The 25,431-nt window shown below is 36.6% G+C and overlaps 1 protein-coding gene and 1 non-coding gene across 2 annotated transcripts; both read left to right on the top strand.

The window, feature by feature from the left end:
- The first annotated feature begins 931 nt into the window (after nucleotides 1-931).
- Nucleotides 932-1,004, top strand: TRNAV-CAC (transfer RNA valine (anticodon CAC)). The gene has a single exon. It is a non-coding gene; the product is annotated as a tRNA-Val (tRNA).
- Nucleotides 1,005-19,088: 18,084 nt separating this feature from the next.
- Nucleotides 19,089-23,253, top strand: LOC101741894 (uncharacterized). The gene is made up of 2 exons (XM_012697196.4): nucleotides 19,089-21,314; nucleotides 23,111-23,253. The coding sequence occupies exons 1-2, from the start codon at nucleotides 19,242-19,244 to the stop codon at nucleotides 23,201-23,203; spliced, it is 2,166 nt and encodes a 721-aa protein (XP_012552650.2). The 5' UTR covers nucleotides 19,089-19,241; the 3' UTR covers nucleotides 23,204-23,253.
- Nucleotides 23,254-25,431: the final 2,178 nt, after the last annotated feature.

Genomic DNA, 25,431 nt, shown 5'->3' with positions numbered 1-25,431 from the left:
ACTCGCCGAGCCCTTCGTCGCAAGCGACGGGTTCGACGAGAACGATGACCGGTGCTTGTGGTACCTAAAAGCACCGTTAGTGGATCGGGAGGATCCGAAATGACGTGTTTTGGGCGACGTCGGCTGTTTACCATTCAGTCCGCAGGATCAGGAATGTAGTCACCGGCGGCCACGATAAGAGGGTTCTCCAGTCGTGCCCCTTTATCGAAATGGGCACGAAGCAACCGTCCGTTCTATCGTTATTATAGTACAACTGAGAGTCGTGTACCAATGTGAGTGGAGGCATTCACGTCATGATGTCCTAGGTCTCCAAAAACCAATTAGAATTAGATGGACAATGAAATCGTTTGTCTATTCAGTTTCATAAATAAATATAAACTTATTTGAGATTATTCATATTCCATCACGTAAGAATTCCCATATTGGAAAGACAGCATCTAAACGCCGCAAAATTAGAAATACTTTAAAAATTGTGCACGCGGTTTAGCAAATGTGTTGATGTCATCAGTTTTTACACGTACTATCCGGTTCTTGTATAACTTCTATGGACATTAAATATTTTTTTATTAAATTTAAAAATGTCTTCACTGGAACGCTGCTTGGCTTTACACGGTTCTATCGTTACTGATGACGATGAGTGACAGTAACCACTTACCATCGGATCAGCCGTAAATTAGTCTTCCTACGATAGTAATAATTCTCGTTTCATGACATTAAAACTAATAGAGTATTTTGCCTGACATTTAAAATGTATTGTATTTTTTTCGACTTCAGTATTCATTTCGAATGGAAGCTATATTTAAATGCTTCAAATATGATCTTAATAAACTAAAATATTATAAAAATTGATTCGTTGCTTTCGTAAATAACATTTGAGCTGTGTGAAAAATAGTAAATGCATATATACCAAATTTTCGCCTTCAATTATTGTGTTTCCGTAGTGTAGCGGTTATCACGTGTGCTTCACACGCACAAGGTCCCCGGTTCGATCCCGGGCGGAAACAGTCTTTTTGTCAATTTTTCTCTCACTTTTATTATCTGATTGATTATACTCGTATTTGATTACATTACAAATAATATTATCAACCATAAATGTTATAAATATGCATAAAATGTCAGTACTACTAATATAATTTGGCTCAGGTTCTCATCCTCCACCATAAACATATTTATTTACAAAATACCTTAAAACCAATCAAATCTATGTCTAATTTGTTGACTAAACCTCTTTTCAAGACAGTTTGTTGGGCTCGAACAAAAGTTCGAAACCCCATTTTTTCAATAGATTCGTATCTTTGCATTTTCTACAGAAAACGTGGAAATTGTATAACGTACTAACTGACCCAAACATTGTTTTGCCATATATAAGATTTCTAGGGAATTTCTAGTGTAGAAAAAAAACTAACTTATTGTAAGTGTGTAAGGATGTGGTAAATGAGTGAAAGAGGTATGTAGTGCTGTGAACGATGAGGGAATATATAATAAAAATAACAAAACCTCATTCAACCACATAATACCTCATTACAACAAAAAAAATGTCCAAATAAAAAAAAGTATGTTAGGGGTAGACAACCCTAATCACTTAGGGGTATGAAAAATAGATAGTAGCCGATTCTCAGGCTTACTGAATATGCATTAAAAATTTCATGAGAATCGGTCAAGCGGTTTCGGAGGAGTATGGGAACGAACATTGTGACACGAGAATTTTATATATTAGACTAGCTGACCCGGCAAACGTTGTGTTGCCTTAAATAAGATTTCTAGGGAAATTCTAGTCTAATATATAAAATTCTCACAATCCTCATTCAACCACATAATATAGTAAGCGGCATGTAAGTTGGCAAGGTTTTGGTGTAGTGGGGGTAATGTCGCGCATAGTGTACATTGCAACAAAAAAATGGTCACTTTTATTGCCCGCATATATGTTTATTTTATTTTATTAAATTTTTTATTTGCCATAATTTATTTTTATGCCTGTGTGTTTAGAAGAAAGTTAAAGAAAAGAGAGGAATTCGTGAAGTGTATTAGGTGTTATAAATAAAATACAATTAAAAGTTAAAAATTTTATTTAAAAAAATATACTTAATATTAAAAATTATGTGTCGCCGTCGTCACTATCATTTTCTAATAGTGCTACCCCTTGGATTAAATTTATGGTAGCACCTGAGCTGGTGGAAGGAGTTGGCTCCCTCGACCGCGTCCTCATCGTCGACATAACGAAGAGTCGCTGTCGTCACTGGCGTAAATAATAAAACGCTCAGTGACTGAATCGACTATAATTATGGTCATTGGTATTTGGTCCTGCCATTGCAAGCAAATTTAAAACAATAACACTCGTAACAAAAACTAAATTTAAAATCGTAATAACAACTCGTAACAAAAACTCAATAAAAACAAAGGGTTCCTACAACTTTAGTAGGCGCATGTGTAACCAGGAGCGAACGGAACGTGGACGCGGTGCGGGAGGGGAGGGTCGACTGACTTACCAATCGCGCGCTCGGAACGGTGCTACGTCTTTCCCCGCGTCCCGCTTGACAACCAAAGAGACCCAAAAAACGACTTCTGCGCATCTAGCGACTCTTGCCAAGTTACGTGCCGGGGACTATACCTCATTATAACCAAGAAAAAAAATAAAAAATGTTTGGGGTGGACAGCTCTTATCACTTAGGGGTATGAAATATAGATAGTAGCCGATTCTCAGACCTACTGAACATACTATTGATACACAAATAAAACCAAAAAAACATGGCTGGCAAGCTACGATTGATACACAAATAAAACCAAAGAAACATGGCTGAAAAATGTATAGTGAGTAAGACAGGAGACCGGCTTCGTCCTCATCCCTACTACATGATGTTTGCTGGATGAGAGGCGACACCTGGCGGGAATAACTGATCGATTGAATTTAAAAAAAAATCATAATTAAAGGAACTTGAAATTATAAACTCTGAATAAGAATTTATCGTACTACAATTTAATATTTGATTGCCATCTTGCAACCTTATTGCGGATCTGTGCATAGAATAAAAAAAATAAAAATCGGGATGGAAAAATAGGGGTTGATCGTATAAGAGTGAAAATTGAGAGTAATATATATTTTTTTTATTTTAAGTCATGACAAAATAAAAAATAAAATCTTGCCAAAAAATTTAAAATTTATAATTAACAAATAAAAAATAGGGGTTGATCGTAGAGGGGTGAAAATTTCAGAGTAATATGATTTTTTTTATTCTAAGTCATGACAAAATAAAAACAAAATTCTTGCAAAAAAATTTAGTTTTTAATTAGCAAATAAAAAATAAGGGTTGATCGTAGAAGGGTGAAAATTGAGGATTGTATGTATTTTTGTATGTTGTATCATAAAAAAATAGAAATTAAAAATTTTGTCTAAAAAATAAAAAATTAAATTTAGGGGTGGACTACCCCTAACATTTAGGGGGATGAAAAATAGATGTTGGCCGATTCTCATAGATACCAGATAAGCACAAAAAATTTCATCAAAATCGGTCAAGCCGTTTCGGAGGAGTATGGCAACGAAAACTGTGACACGAGAATTTTATATATTAGACTAGCTGACCCGGCAAACGTTGTGTTGCCTTAAATAAGATTTCTAGGGAAATTCTAGTCTAATATATAAAATTCTCACAATCCTCATTCAACCACATAATATAGTAAGCGGCATGTAAGTTGGCAAGGTTTTGGTGTAGTGGGGGTAATGTCGCGCATAGTGTACATTGCAACAAAAAAATGGTCACTTTTATTGCCCGCATATATGTTTATTTTATTTTATTAAATTTTTTATTTGCCATAATTTATTTTTATGCCTGTGTGTTTAGAAGAAAGTTAAAGAAAAGAGAGGAATTCGTGAAGTGTATTAGGTGTTATAAATAAAATACAATTAAAAGTTAAAAATTTTATTTAAAAAAATATACTTAATATTAAAAATTATGTGTCGCCGTCGTCACTATCATTTTCTAATAGTGCTACCCCTTGGATTAAATTTATGGTAGCACCTGAGCTGGTGGAAGGAGTTGGCTCCCTCGACCGCGTCCTCATCGTCGACATAACGAAGAGTCGCTGTCGTCACTGGCGTAAATAATAAAACGCTCAGTGACTGAATCGACTATAATTATGGTCATTGGTATTTGGTCCTGCCATTGCAAGCAAATTTAAAACAATAACACTCGTAACAAAAACTAAATTTAAAATCGTAATAACAACTCGTAACAAAAACTCAATAAAAACAAAGGGTTCCTACAACTTTAGTAGGCGCATGTGTAACCAGGAGCGAACGGAACGTGGACGCGGTGCGGGAGGGGAGGGTCGACTGACTTACCAATCGCGCGCTCGGAACGGTGCTACGTCTTTCCCCGCGTCCCGCTTGACAACCAAAGAGACCCAAAAAACGACTTCTGCGCATCTAGCGACTCTTGCCAAGTTACGTGCCGGGGACTATACCTCATTATAACCAAGAAAAAAAATAAAAAATGTTTGGGGTGGACAGCTCTTATCACTTAGGGGTATGAAATATAGATAGTAGCCGATTCTCAGACCTACTGAACATACTATTGATACACAAATAAAACCAAAAAAACATGGCTGGCAAGCTACGATTGATACACAAATAAAACCAAAGAAACATGGCTGAAAAATGTATAGTGAGTAAGACAGGAGACCGGCTTCGTCCTCATCCCTACTACGTGATGTTTGCTGGATGAGAGGCGACACCTGGCGGGAATAACTGATCGATTGAATTTAAAAAAAAATCATAATTAAAGGAACTTGAAATTATAAACTCTGAATAAGAATTTATCGTACTACAATTTAATATTTGATTGCCATCTTGCAACCTTATTGCGGATCTGTGCATAGAATAAAAAAAATAAAAATCGGGATGGAAAAATAGGGGTTGATCGTATAAGAGTGAAAATTGAGAGTAATACATATTTTTTTTATTTTAAGTCATGACAAAATAAAAAATAAAATCTTGCCAAAAAATTTAAAATTTATAATTAACAAATAAAAAATAGGGGTTGATCGTAGAGGGGTGAAAATTTCAGAGTAATATGATTTTTTTTATTCTAAGTCATGACAAAATAAAAACAAAATTCTTGCAAAAAAATTTAGTTTTTAATTAGCAAATAAAAAATAAGGGTTGATCGTAGAAGGGTGAAAATTGAGGATTGTATGTATTTTTGTATGTTGTATCATAAAAAAATAGAAATTAAAAATTTTGTCTAAAAAATAAAAAATAAAATTTAGGGGTGGACTACCCCTAACATTTAGGGGGATGAAAAATAGATGTTGGCCGATTCTCATAGATACCAGATAAGCACAAAAAATTTCATCAAAATCGGTCAAGCCGTTTCGGAGGAGTATGGCAACGAAAACTGTGACACGAGAATTTTATATATTAGATATACTTGCAATTAACTTTAGGTCTTAGTACAAACGTGTTTGTAAACATAATGCTGTACCAAAATAGGAAGACTAGATGATCTTATACCTAGAGAGTTTAGTCACAACGCGATGTCCTTAATTGCATCGATGGCTATTCCATCAATACGCTCATATATTATGCACTTCAAATAATTGTTTAGAGATTTAGACATGAATCTGTGAAGATTTTTTTTATTGGCCTTGCAGGCATGTGGCCCACCTGATTGTGAGTGGATACCGTCGCCCATGGACTTCAGCAATGCCAGGGGCAGAGCCAAGCCGCTGCCTACAAGTGATATCAAATAAATTGAAGTAGTTCTTGTTCACTGAAGGAAAGTGGTAGAACTCGCTCCAAGAAAGAAGGGTCGTATACCTTTGTTTTCTGATGCACAGCTGGCCAGACCATAATAATATTATTTCGGTGTGTGGTGGCACAAAATAACACCACCGCATTTCGCTGTTTTAATAGTGGTAGGTACCACCGCGCCGCCTATTTCTGTCATGAAGCAGTAATGCGTTTCGGTTTGAAGGGTGGGGTAGCCGTTGTGACTATACTGAGACCTTAGAACTATATCTCAAGGTGTGTGGCGCATTTACGTTGTAGATGTCTATGGGCTCCAGTAACCACTTAACACCAGGTGGGCTGTGAGCTCGTCCACCCATCTAAGCAATTAAAAAAAAAACTTAAATCGGACTACAGGATCTAGTGGAGAATTCACTACAATGTTCCGTGAGTACTAGCATTCTGCGATCTCTCAGATTTGCTAGTGATATGAATCGCACGGGCGAGTACCAATAATGAAGTGGTGATGCCTAAGGGCTTCAGTTTGTACTAAGTAGACCGCGACCTAAGAGAATACAATTCAGAAAAAATTCTGCTGACCGAAAAACCTTCAATCCTTTTTCACTTTAAAATCACAATTAAATTCTTATAAGAACAACTTATGAGATGCTTTTTTATGATTGAGGGATTACTGGTGGCCCTGAGGCCTTTACAGTTTCATCAGGACAGGTGGGCGAGCAAAAGGCTCAGTCAGGAGGGGTGGGATTTGCTAACAGCTGCCCGAGAGCCTCCGAAGGATACCTAACAACTCAAGAGCAACTGCTTCGCGAATGAATCTACTACCGGATCGGAATCGCGACCCGCTGAGAAGATCCGTCGAGAAACTCAGCGGGCTGATGCATGGATTAGGCTGCACGTCGACCTTTTTGTCGAGTTTGACGAGTACGGTTACCAGGGTTCCTAAGCCTGCTCCTAGTGTTAGAGCTGAAGGCGTCTAATGCAAGGGTTATTGGATCTGATGGATCCGTAAGGACGTGATTTGAGATGTATAAGATGTACCAGTAAGTACACAAATTACATAGGGCCCGGTGCACACGTGCGCGTTACTACCCGCATTACTTATTGTAATATTACACAAAAAAAAAATCAATCTCAAACGAAATTCATTTGCATGAGAGCGAACAACACGGGGCGCCAAAACAATTAACCTATTGTTCCTCGAAAAAAAAAAAAAACGCTGTAAAAATTGTTTAAAACAATAGAGCCGTGCACTACGGTTAACATTTCGTGCAGCGAACATGCGGGCGCTTTTTGTTAATTTTTTTTCCGTCAAAGGATCGTGTTTGATAAATTGTTTTGTTTTAAAAAATTTAAAGTTGACCGTATTAATATATTCATTCATTCTTTAATGAGATAGATATTTTAGGTTAAACCATTAAATTAAACCTCGTCCCGAGGGGGAGGGTGATGGGAGAGATGTGCTCCGCACTAAGCGCTTCACTTTCCCCCCCTTTGCCTTTTCATGGGTTCTGTCACATGCGAGGTTCGGACGCGGGTTGTTGAGCGACAGGAGGTTTTAGTCAGTTCGACTCCGACATGCCCCGCCCTTCATCCCCAGGGGAGGGCGGAAGTCCGGCGATTTCCTCCTTACCAAAAAAAAAAAAAGGTTAATCCATTACCTACGTAAAATAGCTTCTGAAATGTCTGTACGGAAGGCAAAGGGATACCACTTCACTAATCTCGTAGGTAAGTGGACATTTATGAAAATGTCAAAACAAAAAGATCTCTTGGTGGCATCAACGAAAGCGGTACGAAGAGCCTCCGAAGTCAACATCAAGAATCGGAAAGTGGGCAACGAATTTGGGAATTTGGCAATAGGGTGTTTTAGATTATACGTCGGGTTGGATTGCAACCTATAGCTCACGGATGCTTATAATAAACACCTTGTTATCGACTTCGATAACCGCTTAACAACACCTCAGTCAAATTTGTACGGAGTTGGAACAGCTTCCCTTCGTTTGCCGCTAGGGGCGCTGTTCCAACTCCATACAAATTTGAGTTAACTTTTACGCGATCGAGAAAGTTAAAAAACTCGCACTAAATACACAGTTCATCTATTTATTTGCATCAAACTAACCACTGAAGTTTTAGGTTATTGTCCAACAAATAACAAACGAAGTACCATCAACTTCAGTGTTCATTAGAATCTTATTAGAAAATAAAGGGCCATTTAAATTTTAAGACGAAAACTTTATGACAGTCTGTTTTCATCGCGAAGGATGTTTTAATACACCGTTATTATCACCGAAGGATTATACGCTATCATTAGATACACAAAAACCAAACCACTAGTATATTAAAAAAAAAAATTATTACGAAATGTTATGGCTTCAATTATTTTGTTAATATACGACAAATAATTGATATCGATATTAATGTTTCTGGTAACTTCCGTTTTTCGCCCCAAAAGCTGTTCAATTCCTGTAGGTAGTCTTTTTTGTTTACTAATTCTCGCTGCAACAGATTTCTATGGTTGGACTCGTTTTTTTTTTTTTTAATATTATTAGGAACTCAACCCTATTTTTGGCGCTAATTCTGTGCATATTTCGTGCATGAATTGTTTTGTGCAATTTGCATACGGGCCGATTGGAACCCGTGTTTTTTTCTAAGCACTCCGAGCCGCTAAGAAAAAATCACGAGGGTTATGATTTAGAAAAAAAAATAAAACTCAATTGTCACTGTTCTGAAATTAACAAAAAACCGGTTTTTTTTTTGGGTCGACATCTGCGTGTAGTTTTTTTTTTTTTAATATAACTTTTGTTAATTTGATGTTCAGTTTTTTTTAATTCGTCAATTTGCATAAGAACGTTATTCTCTTCAATGACATTTTTATTGTTACTGCACGAATGGGATTAATTAAATTGTTCCGGTAACAAATCCAAAAAATTGTTTAGTTGTTAGTCGTGACAAAAAACTTTATGTTTTCCGAGGATTTTCTGGGATTTCTGTGACGCATCCATAAATAGATAAGCGTTCCGGTCTATATGTTAACTATACGGACTCATTTCATCTATATGACAAAATCCTACCAACGCATTGAGCTTTTATTTAAACTGCCCAAAAATTTTTACTTCAGCGAGATTGTTACCATGTGACTTTTGCGTTTTTTTAAAAACCATGCGTGACATTTCCTATGTTTGATACGTGAAGTTATTTTTATGAAGCTCTCAGTTGTTAGTCCGATCGCCATTTTTGTACATATTGTGTTATTATTCAGAACCCATTTTTACTTCTTGCTGATAAATTTAACGGTGATGTGAGAATTAATTATATAAAAAAAATGTTTATTTCAGAAAACTTGTTGTAGTTTATTTTGTGTCCTATATATCCAATATCCCATCCCACATACATTCCTTCTGCGAACGTATTTCTTTTTTTTTTCTTACCTATTAGCTAGTAGCCTAAGGGACTATTCCAGCTACGCGCGGACGGGTAGGTGAGCTCACGGGCTCAACCTGAGAGAATTTGCTAACACCAGTCCTAGCAAGACCAGCGCTTTGCTGAATCTACCATCGAGTCGGAGTCGCGACCCGCTGAGAAGATCCGGCGAGAATCACAGTTGGTTGTGTCTATGGGTCAGTTCGCTAGTGGAACTCTTCGTCGTGATCGACGAGCTTAGTGAGGATAACCCAAATGAAGAAATTGTTACTAAAAACAAATGCGGAGATAAAAGTTCAGATGAAACTTTTTATTTTCAATAATGATTAACGAAATCTGAGAGATTATTTAAGGAAACCAATAACACGGAATATTTCATAGCACGCTATTTCATTAATTTGTATCGACAAGATTTAGCTATGCAAATCGGCTTATATACGTTTTTTTTTTGTTAGTTTACAAAACGCCGATGACTTAGTGCCTAATTTATACGGAGTTCAATTATTGGCGGGACAACAAACTTGATTTATTATCTACATCTCGGCTATTAAGACAACGCATACGTTTTAACACAATCATAAATAATGTTTCGAACGCACGTTGGATTGTGTGATGTGTTAATCGATTTTCGTAATCGATACTGCGCAATGACGTATCGATTTTTTGTAAATTTTTGACATGACCTTTTTCTTTTTAGGAATTTCGTATTTACATAATTATGTATACATAGATTAATTGTGTCAAGTTATTTCTGGTTGTCCATAGTATACATTTTGATTAGTGATTTAAGTTAAACGTAGTTCTTATAATCGCCATGTCTAGCTAACCGTATGTGATGTGCTCTAATCATAACAATATTAGCAGTATTGATTTATATTACTTTAATTTTTCTAAATGCTTAAATGCGGCGGTTAACTCCAAATCATTGATTATTCGAAACATTATCGATATCAGGATCAAGAGGTGTACAGGCTTCTATAGATTAAAACATTGTTTCAAAATTCCGGTTTCGTTATCCGGATATACAGTGATGGTTAGGATGACAAAGAAAATTCAAGAGGACCATTATATTGTGCTTGCTTTAAAAATATCTTCCCTGTGGCGAAGCGGGAAAATACCAAAAAGCCATATACGCAAACCAACCAATCATAATAATATCTGTTGTATAATTCAAATAATGTGAGCCCGCATTATAGTTCGAAGGTTAACTCGAGGTCGCTGACCCCGTATCATTTGATTTTTAAGTGCATTGCGTGCATCACAGAAACATTACAAAAATATATTTTTGAATTGTAAGCCCGCATTACAGGAGTCGGCAATCTGCCTAGTACTACCGCGAAGCAGTTTCACATTTCGCTTTGAACTTGTACTGTGATGTTTTTTTTTATGTTTGAAAGCTTACAGGTGGCCCGGAGGCCTTTCCAGTTTCATCAGTACAGGAAGTACTATGATGTCAATGGGATCCTTTAACCACTTTACATAATCAATAATAATAATAAAATCATTTATTGCCTTTCATATAGATTTAGATTATAACATGTAAATAAATAAAAGAAAACAAAAAAAGGCAAAATATGTCTCAGTTAATGCTGTTCAAAGTGGACAAAAAGTAGACATTAGATCTATTGTAAGTCTAATCACTCATATAAGTAAATTAAATAAACAATTGCACTTCTAATGCATCCTATATACATACTTGTTCAATCTTACAAATATTGAGAAAAAAATAAGAAGAATATTACGTATTGTTTTTTTTTATCAAAACCGTGTACATTGTCTGTTTTTATTATTGCCTAAACAGGTGAACGATTTTACAGTCCATATATATTGCCAACGTAAATGCCACCTTGAGACATGAGGTCTTACTTTAGTTTTATACTAAAATAGTTGTCTCACCGTTGTCGGAACGCCTTAGTAATTCACGGCAGAAATACTATCTGTAAATATTTATGTTTTCACGATGCATTGCCAGAAGCCGAAGGATTATCCATGAATTTTTTGACAACCCAGTGTAACTGACATTCAAGGTGTTGCCATTGGCGCAAAATCCCGAACGCACGCTGCTAATTTAACTATGATTTTTTAAGTCGGTAACACCAGGTGTTCAAGTCGACTCGATTCCCATCCAAATATTTTATTTTTCAAATCAAAGAACGCTCCATACGAACCACCCATTGATGGTATTTGCATATCGTGCATATCGTGAGAAAGACGACATAGATTTTTGTATGAAAGTTTTTAGGAGTTTAGAATAACAATGATTGGTAATTATATGTAAATTTTATTTTTTTGCCCCGTATTGACAATGACATCCATGGTCTCTCTGCTAAGTTCTTCTGAAGAGGACGTAGGGATTTCTTGTACTTGAAAGTACAGTTAGAAAGGTTGGAAAATGAAAAAAATAATTGAACTGAATTTAAAATTAGCTTGAGCACGAGGCAGCCTTGAAAATATATCGGAATGATTTGATATTTTCGTCTGCGTCGTGTTTTATATCTTAGTAACAAATGGGTTGTCTGTAAGGTCGGCTTATGGACGATAGCTTTACGTGATAACGTCTTAAAGAAACATTGATGAAAATCGCATACTTTAATTTAATTATCATTCTTTTCTATAATACAAAGAAGGAGTTAATTTAAATTTACAATATTTTCGATAAATTTATGCTTGGACTAATATCGTGCCTCTCTATTGCTTGTTCCGCGCTCTCGCTTGCACGCTCAAGTTCAGGCGTAACGTGACACTTATTCGTGCGTGCAGCCGGTGTTCATCGATTTAAAATACGTTATGACGTCAAAAGAAAAACGGGTGTACGATCATCCCTAACATGGGACTCATTTAATATACCTAACGGATTTTTTTCAAGTCTTACTCCTGAATGATCGATACTAATATATAAATTTGTGGTAAATTTTGGGCTTGGAATACTCTGTTACTTTGTGTAGGTACATGAAAGATTAAAAAATTATACCATTAACGTTCCAGTCTTTAATTCTACATACCGTATTGAAAAGCACTAAGTTCATTGACACGAATAATTTTAGACAGTACAAATATTACGGGCGTACGTAAATCAAGATAATCAATTAAAAATATATATGTATACATACTTATTATGTATTTTTCAATTATTTTTGGTCGGTAACGTTTTCGGATGAGATTAAATTGCCTATTTTAGTATTTTATGACCATAAGCCGATTTTATATAGAAAATAAATCGTAATTAAACTGACATTCTAGAAAAGGAATGCGATATCGAGAAACAAGTTATTACACAATCTCCTAAAATTTATTAGTTGTACTTTGTAAGGTATAAAGCGAGCCGTTCACGTACCAACATGCTGGAGAATACAATTATTTATTTTGTATGTAACATTTAACTTCATACTCGACAAAAACAAGCATGTTGGAGAATACAATTAATTATTTTGTATGTAACATTTAACTTCATTCTCGACAAAAAAAAGCATGCTGGAGAATACAAATAATTATTTTCTATGTAACATTTAACTTCATACTCGACAAAAATAAGCAGTCGATATTACGGAAATAATATAAATACAATAACAATTAAACAGATTAAACTGTAAATAAAGTTTTAATTATGTCTGCGAACTACGAAAGCCGAAGAAAAAAAAATGATTAAGATAGACAAAATACCACAGATAGTTTGTAACATTTTTTATGATTACAGGATTGCTGGTGACCCGGAGGCCATTCCAGTTTCACCAGGACAGGTGGGCGAGCAAGGGCTCGGCCATGAGGGGCGGGATTTGCTAACAGCTACCCGAGCGCCTTCAAAGCAGACTTGACGACTTAAGAGCAGCTGCTTCCCGAATGAATCTGTCACCAGATCGGGATCGCGATTCACAGAGAAGATCCGGTAAAAACTCAGCGAGCAGTTTTTAACCTGGACGTATCTATGAGATGGTTTTTACCATGGTAAATGACTTGATTCAGGCAAAGCTTGTTATAATAATTACGACAGTGTAGCTGTAAAATCACAAGATAGTGTAGTTTACTATCTCGTGATTTTACATATCGATATATCTGTAGGTTGATCGGTAGTTTGCGGTCAAGAGACTGCTCTTTTGTTCCCTACTTATTGGCTGGTAGCCTAAGGGGCTATTCCAACTACGCGCGGATGGGTAGGTGAGCTCACGGGCTCAAACTGAGAGAATTTGCTAACACCAGCCCTAGTAAGAGCAGTGCTTCGCTGAATCTACTACCGGATCGGAATCGTGACCCACTGAGAAGATCCGGCGAGAAACTCAGTTGGAAGAGGCTAATGCATGAGACTTTTTATCTCGAAAAAATTAAGTATGGTTCATTCATTTCGGATTAATAATATAACGCTGGCGAGACCGCAGGGCAGGTCTAGTTCTTTAATAATTTTCATTCATTTAATCGTTGGTCAATGAATGGCGTTCTTTAGCCGCGTAGGTGCAGTTTTGACGAGAGCCGTGTGGTCAACTTATTTTCACTAAGCCGGAAACTAAGTTATTTTATTACTTATCGTCTACCAATTTTTTGGCGAAACGGTACGTGTACCGAACCACTTTTCATGGAATTAGAATTATGTATATCTATTCAATATGCCACTGTGACTGTTCCCACATAATATTGCCCACCCACATGTGTGTTGCACGCGAAAAAACATCGCGAAACACACCCACAATTTTAGGGAACATTCGCCAAATCGCCCCTTGCCAATCAATCGGGACATCGGCTCACTATTGGTTACCCCTCAACATACCTTAATCACATAACCAACGTAACGAGACCTGTGAACGCGGAATCTAGCTACCGGATCCTTTAAGCATGAAGGGTGAAATGGGTCTTGACATACTGGTACGAAAGCACGCATGATGCAATAAAAAATATATTTTTTCCCAATTTCCCCTATTTCGCGTATCCTCGGCTATTCCCGTTGGGATTTGTCCAATCAAATTAAATCCACGATTGACGTTCCATTTTCGAAATTCAAATTTTGCGTTCCACCGCGAAATATGGACGTGAAACATTAGTTTTAAATTAGGCCCGATACGTCTTGATAGTTTTAAAATAAAATTTGAATTTAGACACTTAAATTATCATATAAATTTTCTCTCGTCGAACTAGTTTAAATGCGTCATCAGGGAAAATGACGTAGCACTAACTTAAATTGTTGAAGACAACGCCTTAAAAATAAATGTTCAAAGCACTCAAACATTCTTATATTAAGAAACAACTTACTATAGAATGAAAACCGGATTATTTCATGTTAAAATATCTGCCTGTGCTCCTAAATCCAGTTTATTTATTTTTTCAAATTAGTGTCACACTGCTATTAAATAGTGTAATAAAATCGAAACCGCTATTCTAGTTGATGATTGTGAATGTTACGTACCTCGCTTTGCCGCGAAGTAGTCATACATACCAGTTCAGGTTACGATGGGCGTGAATCTAATCGATTTGATTTCGAATTAATGCGTCGAAGTCTACGTTTGTTCGTAGCTCGTTCTCTGGTACACCATTAAAACCAGTCAGCTATGAGCTCTGCTCATCGATGCCAACAAAATAATTAAGTTTTAATTATGTTTAAATTTAGATTTGTACCCTAACGTTGTCGTTACGTCATTTTTAATGTGTTTAACGTAACTGTTTTTTTTCTAAGAGTTTTTGAAGTGAAATTTCATTGCGAGTTGAGAGTAAAATTTAACTCGCGACAGATTCGTTATGGCTAGAGAGAAAAGATACAATTTAGGACGAGCGAGAGTGAGAAAATATACAAAGCGTCTCGCAAACCACTCGACTTAGGAGAGAGGTCGTTTTTATCTTATACACAGCATTCCCTATTACAAGAGAAATTTGATTTAAGGATGAAAAATTAAGAAAACCACAACACTACCCACCTCAGAAAGAGTTTCACTTCTTTCAAGTGCACCAAGTTGCAGGCGCACCGTTAATTTTTTTTGTTTTTTTTTTTTCTAGTATCAAAATTAGTCAGACGCTTCTACCGAATGACGAAAATTGTTTTTAAAAAATTACAGGGGCTTGCAATACAACACACATTATTTCTGAGATAAAAGCGCTGTATTGAATTTAATAAGAATTCACATTGAATATTGCCAGTTTAAGACATAAGGGCGTAATTGCAATTGTATAACTGGTGTTCTAAGTTTCCAGTCGTAGCACGCTACTGCTGTCTTAGAGTTCAAAATTGAACTACCAGTGAGTTGAAGACAAAGCGTAGCACCTACACATATCCGTAAAGATATTACCCACGGCACAGCTCACTGAGTTTCTCGCTGGATCGTCTCAGTGGGTCGCGTTTCCCATCCGGTGGTAGTTTTTTTTTTTATTGCTTATATGGGTGGACGAGCTCACAGCCCATCTGGTGTTAAGTGGTTACTGGAGCCCATAGACATCTACAACGTAAAATGCGCCACCCACCTTGAGATATAAATTCTAAGGTTTTTTTTTTTATTGCCTTTGTAGGCAGACGAGCATACGGCCCACCTGATGGTGAGTGGTTACCGTCGCCCATGGACTTCAGCAATGCCAGGGGCAGAGCCAAGCCGCTGCCTACCGCTTAATACTCTCCACAAGCCTCGTTTGAAGAAAGACATGTCGGGAAACACCGCGGAGGGGAGCTCATTCCATAGCCGGATGGTACGTGGCAAAAAAGATCTCTGGAAACGCACTGTGGATGACCGCAGTGGCTCCAGGTAGTATGGATGAACTCTACTCCGGTGGCGGGCGGTGCGATGGTAAAAACGAGACGTTGGTATCATCTCGAACAATTTCTCCGAGCACAACGGCTGCCCCACCCTTCAAACCGAAACGCATTACTGCTTCACGGCAGAAATAGGCAGGGTGGTGGTACCTATCCGCATGGATTCACAAGAGGTCCTACCACCAGTAAAAATTCTGGGAAGATTCTGCGAAGCACGGCTCTTGCTAGGGTTAGTGTTAGCAACGTCATCAGGGTTGAGCGCCGTGTGTTCACCTATTCACACGGAAAATTTAGTATAACCCCTTGAGGTTACTAGAATAGGTAGGAAAAAAAAGAACATATCAAACATTATAATAACATATCAAACATTACAAATCTTATACTTACACGTTTTCTTCAAAATAAATCACCAGTAACCAGATATTACTTTTAAACTAATTCTGTCTCAGGTTAACCGAACAGTAGGCGTTGTGTTAATTAACTTTTTAACTGGATTCTATCGTAATACGAGTTCCGGTCCCACCTGGTATTAAGTGATATCGTAGTCCATGACCAGACCAGACCAGACCTTGAAACGTGAAAGCCTCCGAAGGTTTCTACGATAATGAAAAAGTAATCTTGAGTGCATAGTAATATTATATACTATTAGATTATACATCGCACGCTTAGACTTAATCTAATATTGTACGGTTTTTACCTCAAATTTTTTCTAGGATAGTGAAAGAGTAATCTTATGTGTGTGCATAATGCATGTATTAGATTATACATGCATCGCACTTAATCGAGTATTGTACGCTTTTTGTCGATACAAACATATAATTCGTTATCCAGGTAATAGTATCGTCTCTGCCTTCCTAATATCCGTCCCGTTTTTAATTTAGTGAAACTAAAAAAGAAATAAACGCACCGTTGCCGGATCACGTATGATTACGGAGGGACCCCACCTTTATTACATTAATATGCTAACCCTTTCGGTCGATTCATTTTGTCTAAAACGAACTAGCATTCACCTTCGCTTGCTTTTTTTTTTTCTTTTTTTAATTCTATTCCCTTTTATTTTACGGTGTGACGTCGGGTATAGTTTTGTAGTGGGACTGTTCAATTTGATCGTAGCGATTGAAATATATAAATGCTTTTTTGATGTGAAAACAAAAAGAATTTAAACATTTACAAATAATGATGCTGTAGCTATTTGCTGAAAATGTTTGTGAAGGTAAGTTAATATTTCTAGTGGTAAACGCTAAATTTAAAACTTAGCAACTGAAATTGTAGTGACTATATTCTTGACTTGAATATAGTCCTAACCTCTAGACACAGCCCACTGAGTTTCTCGTCGAATCTTCTCAGTGGGTCGCGATTCCGATTCGGTAGTAGATTCTGCGAAGTACTGCCCTTACTATGGCTAGTGTTAGCAAATTATCTCAGGTTGCGCCCGTAAGCTCACCTACCTGGAATAGTCCCGTAGGCTACTAGTGAATAAGTAGAGAAAATAATAATAAATGTATGCTACATACCAATGAAAGGCTTCTTTAAAAATAAATGATACTGGCTGGTATGATGAAATCGAGGATACGATTGCATCATAACGGTAGTTACTGGTTTATTAGCATATTAATTTATAAGCTTAACAAATTCTCTCGGGTTGAGTCCGTGAGCTCACTTACCCGTCCGGGCGTAGCTAGATTAGCTCCTTAGGCTACCAGCGAATTGGAAAAAAAAGTTAAGTTATCCTTTATTTATTATATATTATTATTATTATATATTACTAATATATATATATAAGTCTCTCTCATACAGTATATCTATATCATTACCAATATCAATGCCTAGGTAACTCACTCTTGTAAATTTCTATCATCTTCAGTGGCTTTAGTTACACTGCTTGAAATATTTTTTTAAATTTATTATTTATAGCAGATTGAGATGCTGATCATTGATCAGAATTATTATTGACTAGTTCTTCTGGATAGACAGTTCAAGAGAAGTGTCTTAAGTTAGAAACTGCGTTTAATTGCTCCCTTAGGAAACATATCTGAGGATAGCGAGTTCGTCATTAGACATGTAGCTGAGGTGATTATAATGGCAACAATAAATTAAAGTATCAAATCGTGTCGTGTCGTTTATAATCCCCTCCACTCGAAAGCGCAACGCTTCCACAATGACGTATCACGTCAGCATATTAATTCACCGTTTAATTCATATAATAATAATATTCAGCGGGCACATTGTACCCTTTGTTTTAGTGCATTACCCCGGCTTCGAGCGGTCGGTTTATTCTGTGATGTTATTTTTTGTACGCTAACGAACAATGCGCAAGGAATTCCTTTGAGAGATTATGAATTTTACGGAATTAATTTAGTTGTGTTTTTTTTTTGTTTTTTTTTGTTTTTCACTCTTTTGTTTCTGACCTCGTTGTTTTTGGAATGTCAGGGCTATCGAACTGGATTCTGTTTGAATAACAAAAATGTAACGATGTAGAGAGCATAGCATTACGCATCAATGAAACAAGAAAAACGCACATCTATTCACAGATGTTAGGCTGCAATAGTCCGCTTGTATTCATTACTTTAATTTAATTTTCATTGCTTCTGTTTTAAATTTTCCGGCTACATTAAGTATACGATATTTAGTAACTGCTGTTTGGGCAAGCGTCTCCTTAAGTCACATTGCTAATACGTTCTACAATCAGCCGATAAACCCTTAATTCCAACTACCTATGAATATATGACTTAAGTCATATAGGTTTTGAAAATAATTTGGCAATCGAAAGTAAAACGCTTCATTTAAAATATTTTTTTCGTAAGTTTTGGTGACCATAGCGGATAGCCACCACAGAACTAAAGATATTTGACAGATGCCTGAACCTCGCTTACGACATTTTAAAGATAAGCTAGTTTAAATGATTATACAAGTTCTGAAAAACAGCATTCGGATCGTCGGTCTCCCAAGCTATGTCAACGACTCGGTGGAAGATTTTCCTTCGTCGTAATTTCTATAATGACCTTCTTCATGTCTTTACATCACATTTTGTGAGATCGGCACAGCATGCCTTTCTTCTATTTCCATTTATCACACGACTATTTTAGACAGCAATGCCTTTACCACGTGTATGTGAAAAAGCACTCTATGCTCTAAGAATGAAGAACTCTTTGAAATTACACCTACTTTTAATCAACACAGTTTGAATTTATAACACTATGATAGAAAAAAACGTTAGGCAGAAGCTGTCAAATTCGAAGCTGTCACAAAAAAATCTGAAACATAAAATAATAAAGATGTGAGGAAAATTAATGAACAGTGTTAATTATGAAAATACCAAAAAGATCGTTATGCCGAAAGGTCACATTGAAGTGAGGGGTCAACATGTTCGAAGGATCTTTCTTAAAGACATATGACCCTGAACTTATTGAAGTACATTCAGACAGTTCCGATTTCGACGACAGTATCATACTTGAAACCCCAAAAGATACTCGTAGTAAACATAATATAACCAGCAGTGAAACACCAATACTAAAGAAAAACAAGCACAAGTTGAACGATGTATTTTCATTTGCAACTCGTGAAATTGAAAACAGAAGTGATTTGTTTATATACGCATCTAATACAATTCAAGCGGGTGAAGTTATAAAAGCTATTAAAAAGAAAAGTGCCAAAACACTGGTGACAAAAGAATGTAATGAAGATAAACGTAAATCTCTTAATGAATCAAAAGTTTCGTTATTGAAACACAAACTTCTACCATGTTTTTCAAGTATGTTTGGTAGGTCTTATTACAAACTATACGCAGTGAAAGAAACAAAATTAAAAAACACCAAAGATAAGATTTGTCAAGTCCAAAAGAGAAATAACAGGAAGGGCAGAAATAAATTTTATGCAAGGCGTAATAATTACATAGTACAACCAGTATGTACCACTCATTGTAGAGCTTTTGGTAACATGAAAGAAACTCAGGTGTCTCTATTCCAGAGAAAGCCCAAAGCTCCCGTTAAACAGTATTCTAATACAAGTGTAACAGTTTCTCTCTCGTCTCAACACGATGACGGTAGCAATAAAAATGAAAGAGACTGTAAAAGGATATTAAAAGATGAAATACGAAGAGAATACAAGATGTATAAAACTAAAAAGTATCGTAAGCACCAGGAACAACAATTTCCTTCAAAACTAGGTCCATATCAGGTATTTACCAACCCATACCAGGAGCAAACTACTTTACGGAAAACACAAAGCAAGAATACATCGTCTTCTTCGAATCTGCCGTCAAGATCTTCGAGTTTTTGGGACAATATTGTGGACAAATTCTGTAAAAATAAACCTAACTATAAGGCAGGATCGTTAAAACCCTGTGTATGCCAAGATGTTAAGCCAGTATGCTCGCCTGCTAACTGCGAGTTTTTCAAATCTGACCCAGCAAATAAATCAAAAGACATACAATGTTCTTGCACTGATATTTCGCCTGCACTTCTCAAAGAGCAGCATCGATGCTTTTGTGAAAAAAATAAAAAATCAGATAATTCTTCAAAAACCGCTAAGGCCACTGATGCTTCTGGCAAACTTAATAGTTCTAAAACGAAAACAATCACCAAAAAGAATTCCAAATCAAAATCTGCGAACATCCAATGCGAATGCTTTCCCAAAAAAAGTAAACAGAAAACGAAGGGCAAAAACAAATCCATTGAAGGAACTCATATGATCCAAAGCGCTAGTACACCATGTCAGCAACCTCACGACGAAATAACTCAAGCTCTAACGGTTAAATACAAAGGTGAAATCCTCTGTATACACAATCCTCCTTGTGTTTTAATTAATGGCTGTCTAAACTTACCTCCACCGAAAGAAAATCCGATCGGAGTTTGGTCCGTTCCGGAGACGAGAGGCAGCATTTACGACGTCTACACAAATTTGAAGAGCCTCAAGAATGGTTGCGATCAGAGCTGTCAATACGATATTCCGAGTGTCGAAGTTCGACATTGTCAGACTTCGAATTTAAAGGCTGAGAAGTTTGTGCAGAGTCTATGTGACCACACGCCGCCGTGCGAAATAGTTAGATGCTGTTACAAGCACAAATATGACCCGAAATTAAAAAACTCTTGTATACACGTCCCGATGTGCCAGAAAGTGCCGGAATGTATGATTGAAAGAACTAAACAGAATCTGATGACTGGGTCTTGTGAGCACAAGCCAAGATGTGCGGAAGTACCGATATGCACAAGAGACTATCTCATTCTGACCGCCAAAGATTCGGTAGCCACTCAAGTAAGACCACAAAGCAAGTTTGTTTGTCGACATCAACCTCACTGTGTGTTTATACCGAAATGTCTAGGAAGCGCCATTCCTGAGAGTTGTGTACCAATTGAAGCAATACCTGATTGTGTCCACCAGCCCTTGTGTGAGATGATCCCGGCGTGCTGCAGAAAGTCTGCCAAGGAAATGATCTCAGTATGTTCCCAGTACCCAAACGGGTGTCGAGTTGTTTAGAGACAAAATCAATTCACCATACTATTTTCTTTTATTAAAATGTTTGCGTGTCAGTATTGTATTTGAGCGTAAAAAAATACAATCGTTTCACACTTATTTTAAACTCGTTGTACATTTAGACATGCCATCATCTATTTATAGTTTTTGGGTTAAATGAGGTCATGGAACGTTTATTTATTTTTCTGTTGGTTTTATGTATAATATTTCACGATAAGAAATACTGCAATCATTTTTGCGCAGATACGAAGGATTCATTTGCCTTACGACCTTAGTGATGAGAAACACTTTCTTCGTTCACAAATTATTTGTGAAGAGGATAAATCTTAAATAATTAAATGCTATAATTAGGTTTCATCGCCATGAATTTAGTTATATAGGGGTACTATATGTATAAAACATCGACGGAAGAAAGTGGAATTGTCGTAACATGAAAAACCCAATTATGTGTACAGAGATAGAGAGTTGAAAATTCATTTCGGATCCTCCCGATCCACTAACAGTGCTTTTAGGTATCTCAAGCATCGGTCACTGTTGACGTCGAACCCGTCGCTTGCGACGAAGAGTTCGGCAAGTAAACTAAACCATAGACACAAGCCACTGAGTTCCGTCGGATCTTCTCAGTGGGTCGCTTTTCCTATCCGGGGGTGGACTCTGCGAAGCACTGCTCTCACTAGAGCTAGTGTTAGCAACATCTCCAGGTTTGAGCCCCGAGAGCTCACGTACACCTTAGGGTTACGCTGACATAGCCACTCAAGGCTATTTGCTCAGGTAGGAAAAATATATATTTAAAGTTGATATGGAATTTGATGAAAAATTTAATCATAGGAAAACGAGATCCAGACTTTTGGTAGCGTTATTTTTTTATACAAGAACATGGTAAAAAGTGATTTAGCCCAAAATGCAAGTTACGACATTTCCGCTTTCTCCCATCGACTCATTAACAAGTATATATAGCTTTATATGGTTTATTTCCATAGTGCACCTTATCATGCATCTTAATGTAATATCAAGTCTGAAATTAGGTGCATAGCCCACATATTCTTATTAGCACTAACGCCCACACGATAAACAAATATTAGAGCGCCGCCTTCGTATTGCATATCTCATTCTTGTACACGAGTCGAGTGGGACGCGCAAATTGTTATGTTAATTGACTCTTGTCTCCTAGACTATATCGGCTTGACAGTTTATGAAACTTGCAGCAACTATAATTTATAGGTTCGCGTGTTCTTGATTTGCGTTCGTTTATATTTACGTGCTCTGATAATTATAGTCGAACAGTTAGAATAGTTGTGATAGTTCTGATGTTTGTTGCGCTGTGGCTTGAGGTAGGTTTGAGTAATAAAAGTTTGGATAATTTTTTTTTTTTTAAATCTAAAGTGGCTTGATTTTGCATTGTTCGTAAATTTTGACAGTGTACTGTGACCGTAACTTACTAAGTTTTTTGAAGGATAAAAAAAGCTCACGGCTCGTCTGATGCGAAGTGGTTATGTGATCCCATAGACGTGACAACGTAAATGCCACTAGGTGCATTGAAACTTCAGGACTATGTATCGATTGGATAGTGATTACGAAAGTTATAAATTTTGCAGTAATAATTTTTGTGACGCGATTCATACTTAATTATAGTACAAAAAAAACGGGATCTCGGATTCCGGGATCCTGCGGGATTTGAACACTGGCATGTTCGCACCACTCAATATGCGTAGACCCAGCGTTTTATCTTTTAGGTCAATTATAATACTTATGATTTTCAGGTGCGAACCTCGTGGGTTGAACAAGACGTCACCCAAAAAGATGTATGCAAGAACATGTTCATGAAAATTATACAAATGAAAAAGCGGCGTTAGTGAAAACAATGATTAATAAAATTTAAGGAAAAGAGACTGTATTTTGAAAACGTCTTTTTCTTGCTTCGTTTTGGTATTCATTTTGAACTTCCGATATTCAATAGCTTCAACTTCTCAGATGCCTTCTACCAAACCGTGTCACTCACTCTTCATATGCACTCCATTACCTTCAGTCTCTTGCCTTTCGCATCCAGTCCTTATCAGCTATTTTGTCCAGGTCATCTGTCCACCTAATTGGTTTTCTGCCCACGTTACGACTTCCGGTACGAGGTCTCCACTTCAGTACTTTTATGCCCCAAATGATTCTGAAACTAATTCTGAACTGAAATGATTTTGATGTATTAAAGTGTTTATTTATTTGGGAAACCAACAGTGCATGTTATATATTAAAATAAACAAAACTAAATTCAGATCAGTAAGCAGATACTGACAATTAACTCAAAGGACTACATACCTAATTTATTAGTAATTGAAAAGTACGAATGCTATTGGATATGAAATGAAACATATATCCAACTATATGCAGGAGCTAAATCGAAAAGAACATTTTTGTATTACCCTAAATGGAAAACACGCCAAATAGGCGATTTTTTTTGACATAAGACTAAATATAAATAGATAATAACGAAACACCCAAATACCTTTTTGTCCTGTTTTTGCCAACTGTTTTTTGGTCTAACTATTGACGAGTTTTGATCTTAATAAAAAAAAAACAATAAGAAAAGAATTCATTACAAAAAAGAAAATGTAAATACGTAAAGTGAATCTAAGTCGTTAGGTACCAGTGATTATAGTCGAATTTCGATTGTCAGGTGACCACTAGTTTAATTAAATTATCATCGCAACTCCATAAAAAGGCGACCACACACTCTAAAATATTCTAAGCATTCTAAAATACCTTTCTGCACAAGGTACCTCCAAATTTATTATTCTGATGTCAAATACTACGAGTAATAATTGACGTTAGGGTAACATTTCTGTTTTATTAACACGATTAGATAAATTGAAGGAACATTAATAAAATAACTTCCACTATCGAGATATGGGTTTTGTAAATAGCTACTTATATTCCTGTTTATATTGAAAGCTATCGCCGACTTGTGTTTCGGAGATACATATTTACATAGAGATTGTTTTATTTTTCATTTTTTATCGTAATGAAGCCAGGTTATATGGCGGCCCACCTTGTTAAGTGGAATTGGAAGTACCGGTGTTGAGTGGTTTTCGTAGCTCGAGACATTATATCGTGAATCCTGAAGTTTTGGCACTTTGGGACACGTGGTCGAAGACTCAATTGAGTATAACGGTTGGCTAAACTGTGATCTGGGGTTTAGATTTTCGGGAAACGGCAAGTAGTTGATTTGAAAGTTAAGGTCTTCCGATAAGACTTGAATAAAAAAACTTCGATCAAAATGTTGTCTGGAAACTGTACATTTGCAAAATATCGGAAATAAATGTTGTGCACAACTTTAGTGAATAAGATTTTTAACTTTGACGGGAATGTACCTACTTTGGATTTGAAAATTACAAATCGGGACGTTTTTGCCACAATATGAGTCAAGCCACAAATAACCCTTTCTAAATTACTGGTGTGCTTGAAGCGACAAAGCGGCGTAAGTGCTGATAGGCGATATCTAAAATACTGCCGTCATTTACAATGTTTAAATTTCAACGAATCTTGTACCTATGGATAACATATAGAAGAAGTGAAAAAACAATTTACCTCAAAGTGTATTTCATGAATTTTCGTACGAAAAGCGTCCGTGAACTATGGGTGTGAATCATTTGAAAAAAACACGCTAATTCCGATAACAAGCTTGAAACAATAAAGCTGTATTCTGTACGCGATGCGTTCCGTTTTACGTCCAGCTAACTATTGCTAACACGTTTTTTAATTAGGCGTTCTAAGATGGTGTAGAATGGAACGCAACGGACTGTTAAATGATACCCTCAATTATGATACTCATTGCAGTTACTTTAGTTTCTCGGAGCGTTTGAAATTTTGGAACATTTCGTGGTGTCGACATCTGTTTTGTATTCTTTTCTCAGTTCATCGAAAGCAAACGCCCTTGGTTCATCTTACTGTCATCATCGTAGCTCAGAGATATCAATAACGTCAGCGACATGGTCAAGTCACTATACGCATACCCTTAGTGACTTCTATGAATCTAGGAGTCTGTATTTTCAATTTTATAGCTAATACAGCTCTACATGGCGGTGGGTGTCCT

The sequence above is a fragment of the Bombyx mori genome, chromosome 11 (genome assembly GCF_030269925.1).
Source record: "Bombyx mori chromosome 11, ASM3026992v2".
Taxonomy (NCBI): Eukaryota; Metazoa; Arthropoda; class Insecta; order Lepidoptera; family Bombycidae; genus Bombyx; species Bombyx mori.
The sequence above is the reverse complement of the archived record's forward strand: the minus strand, read 5'-3'. Positions and strand labels throughout refer to the sequence as shown.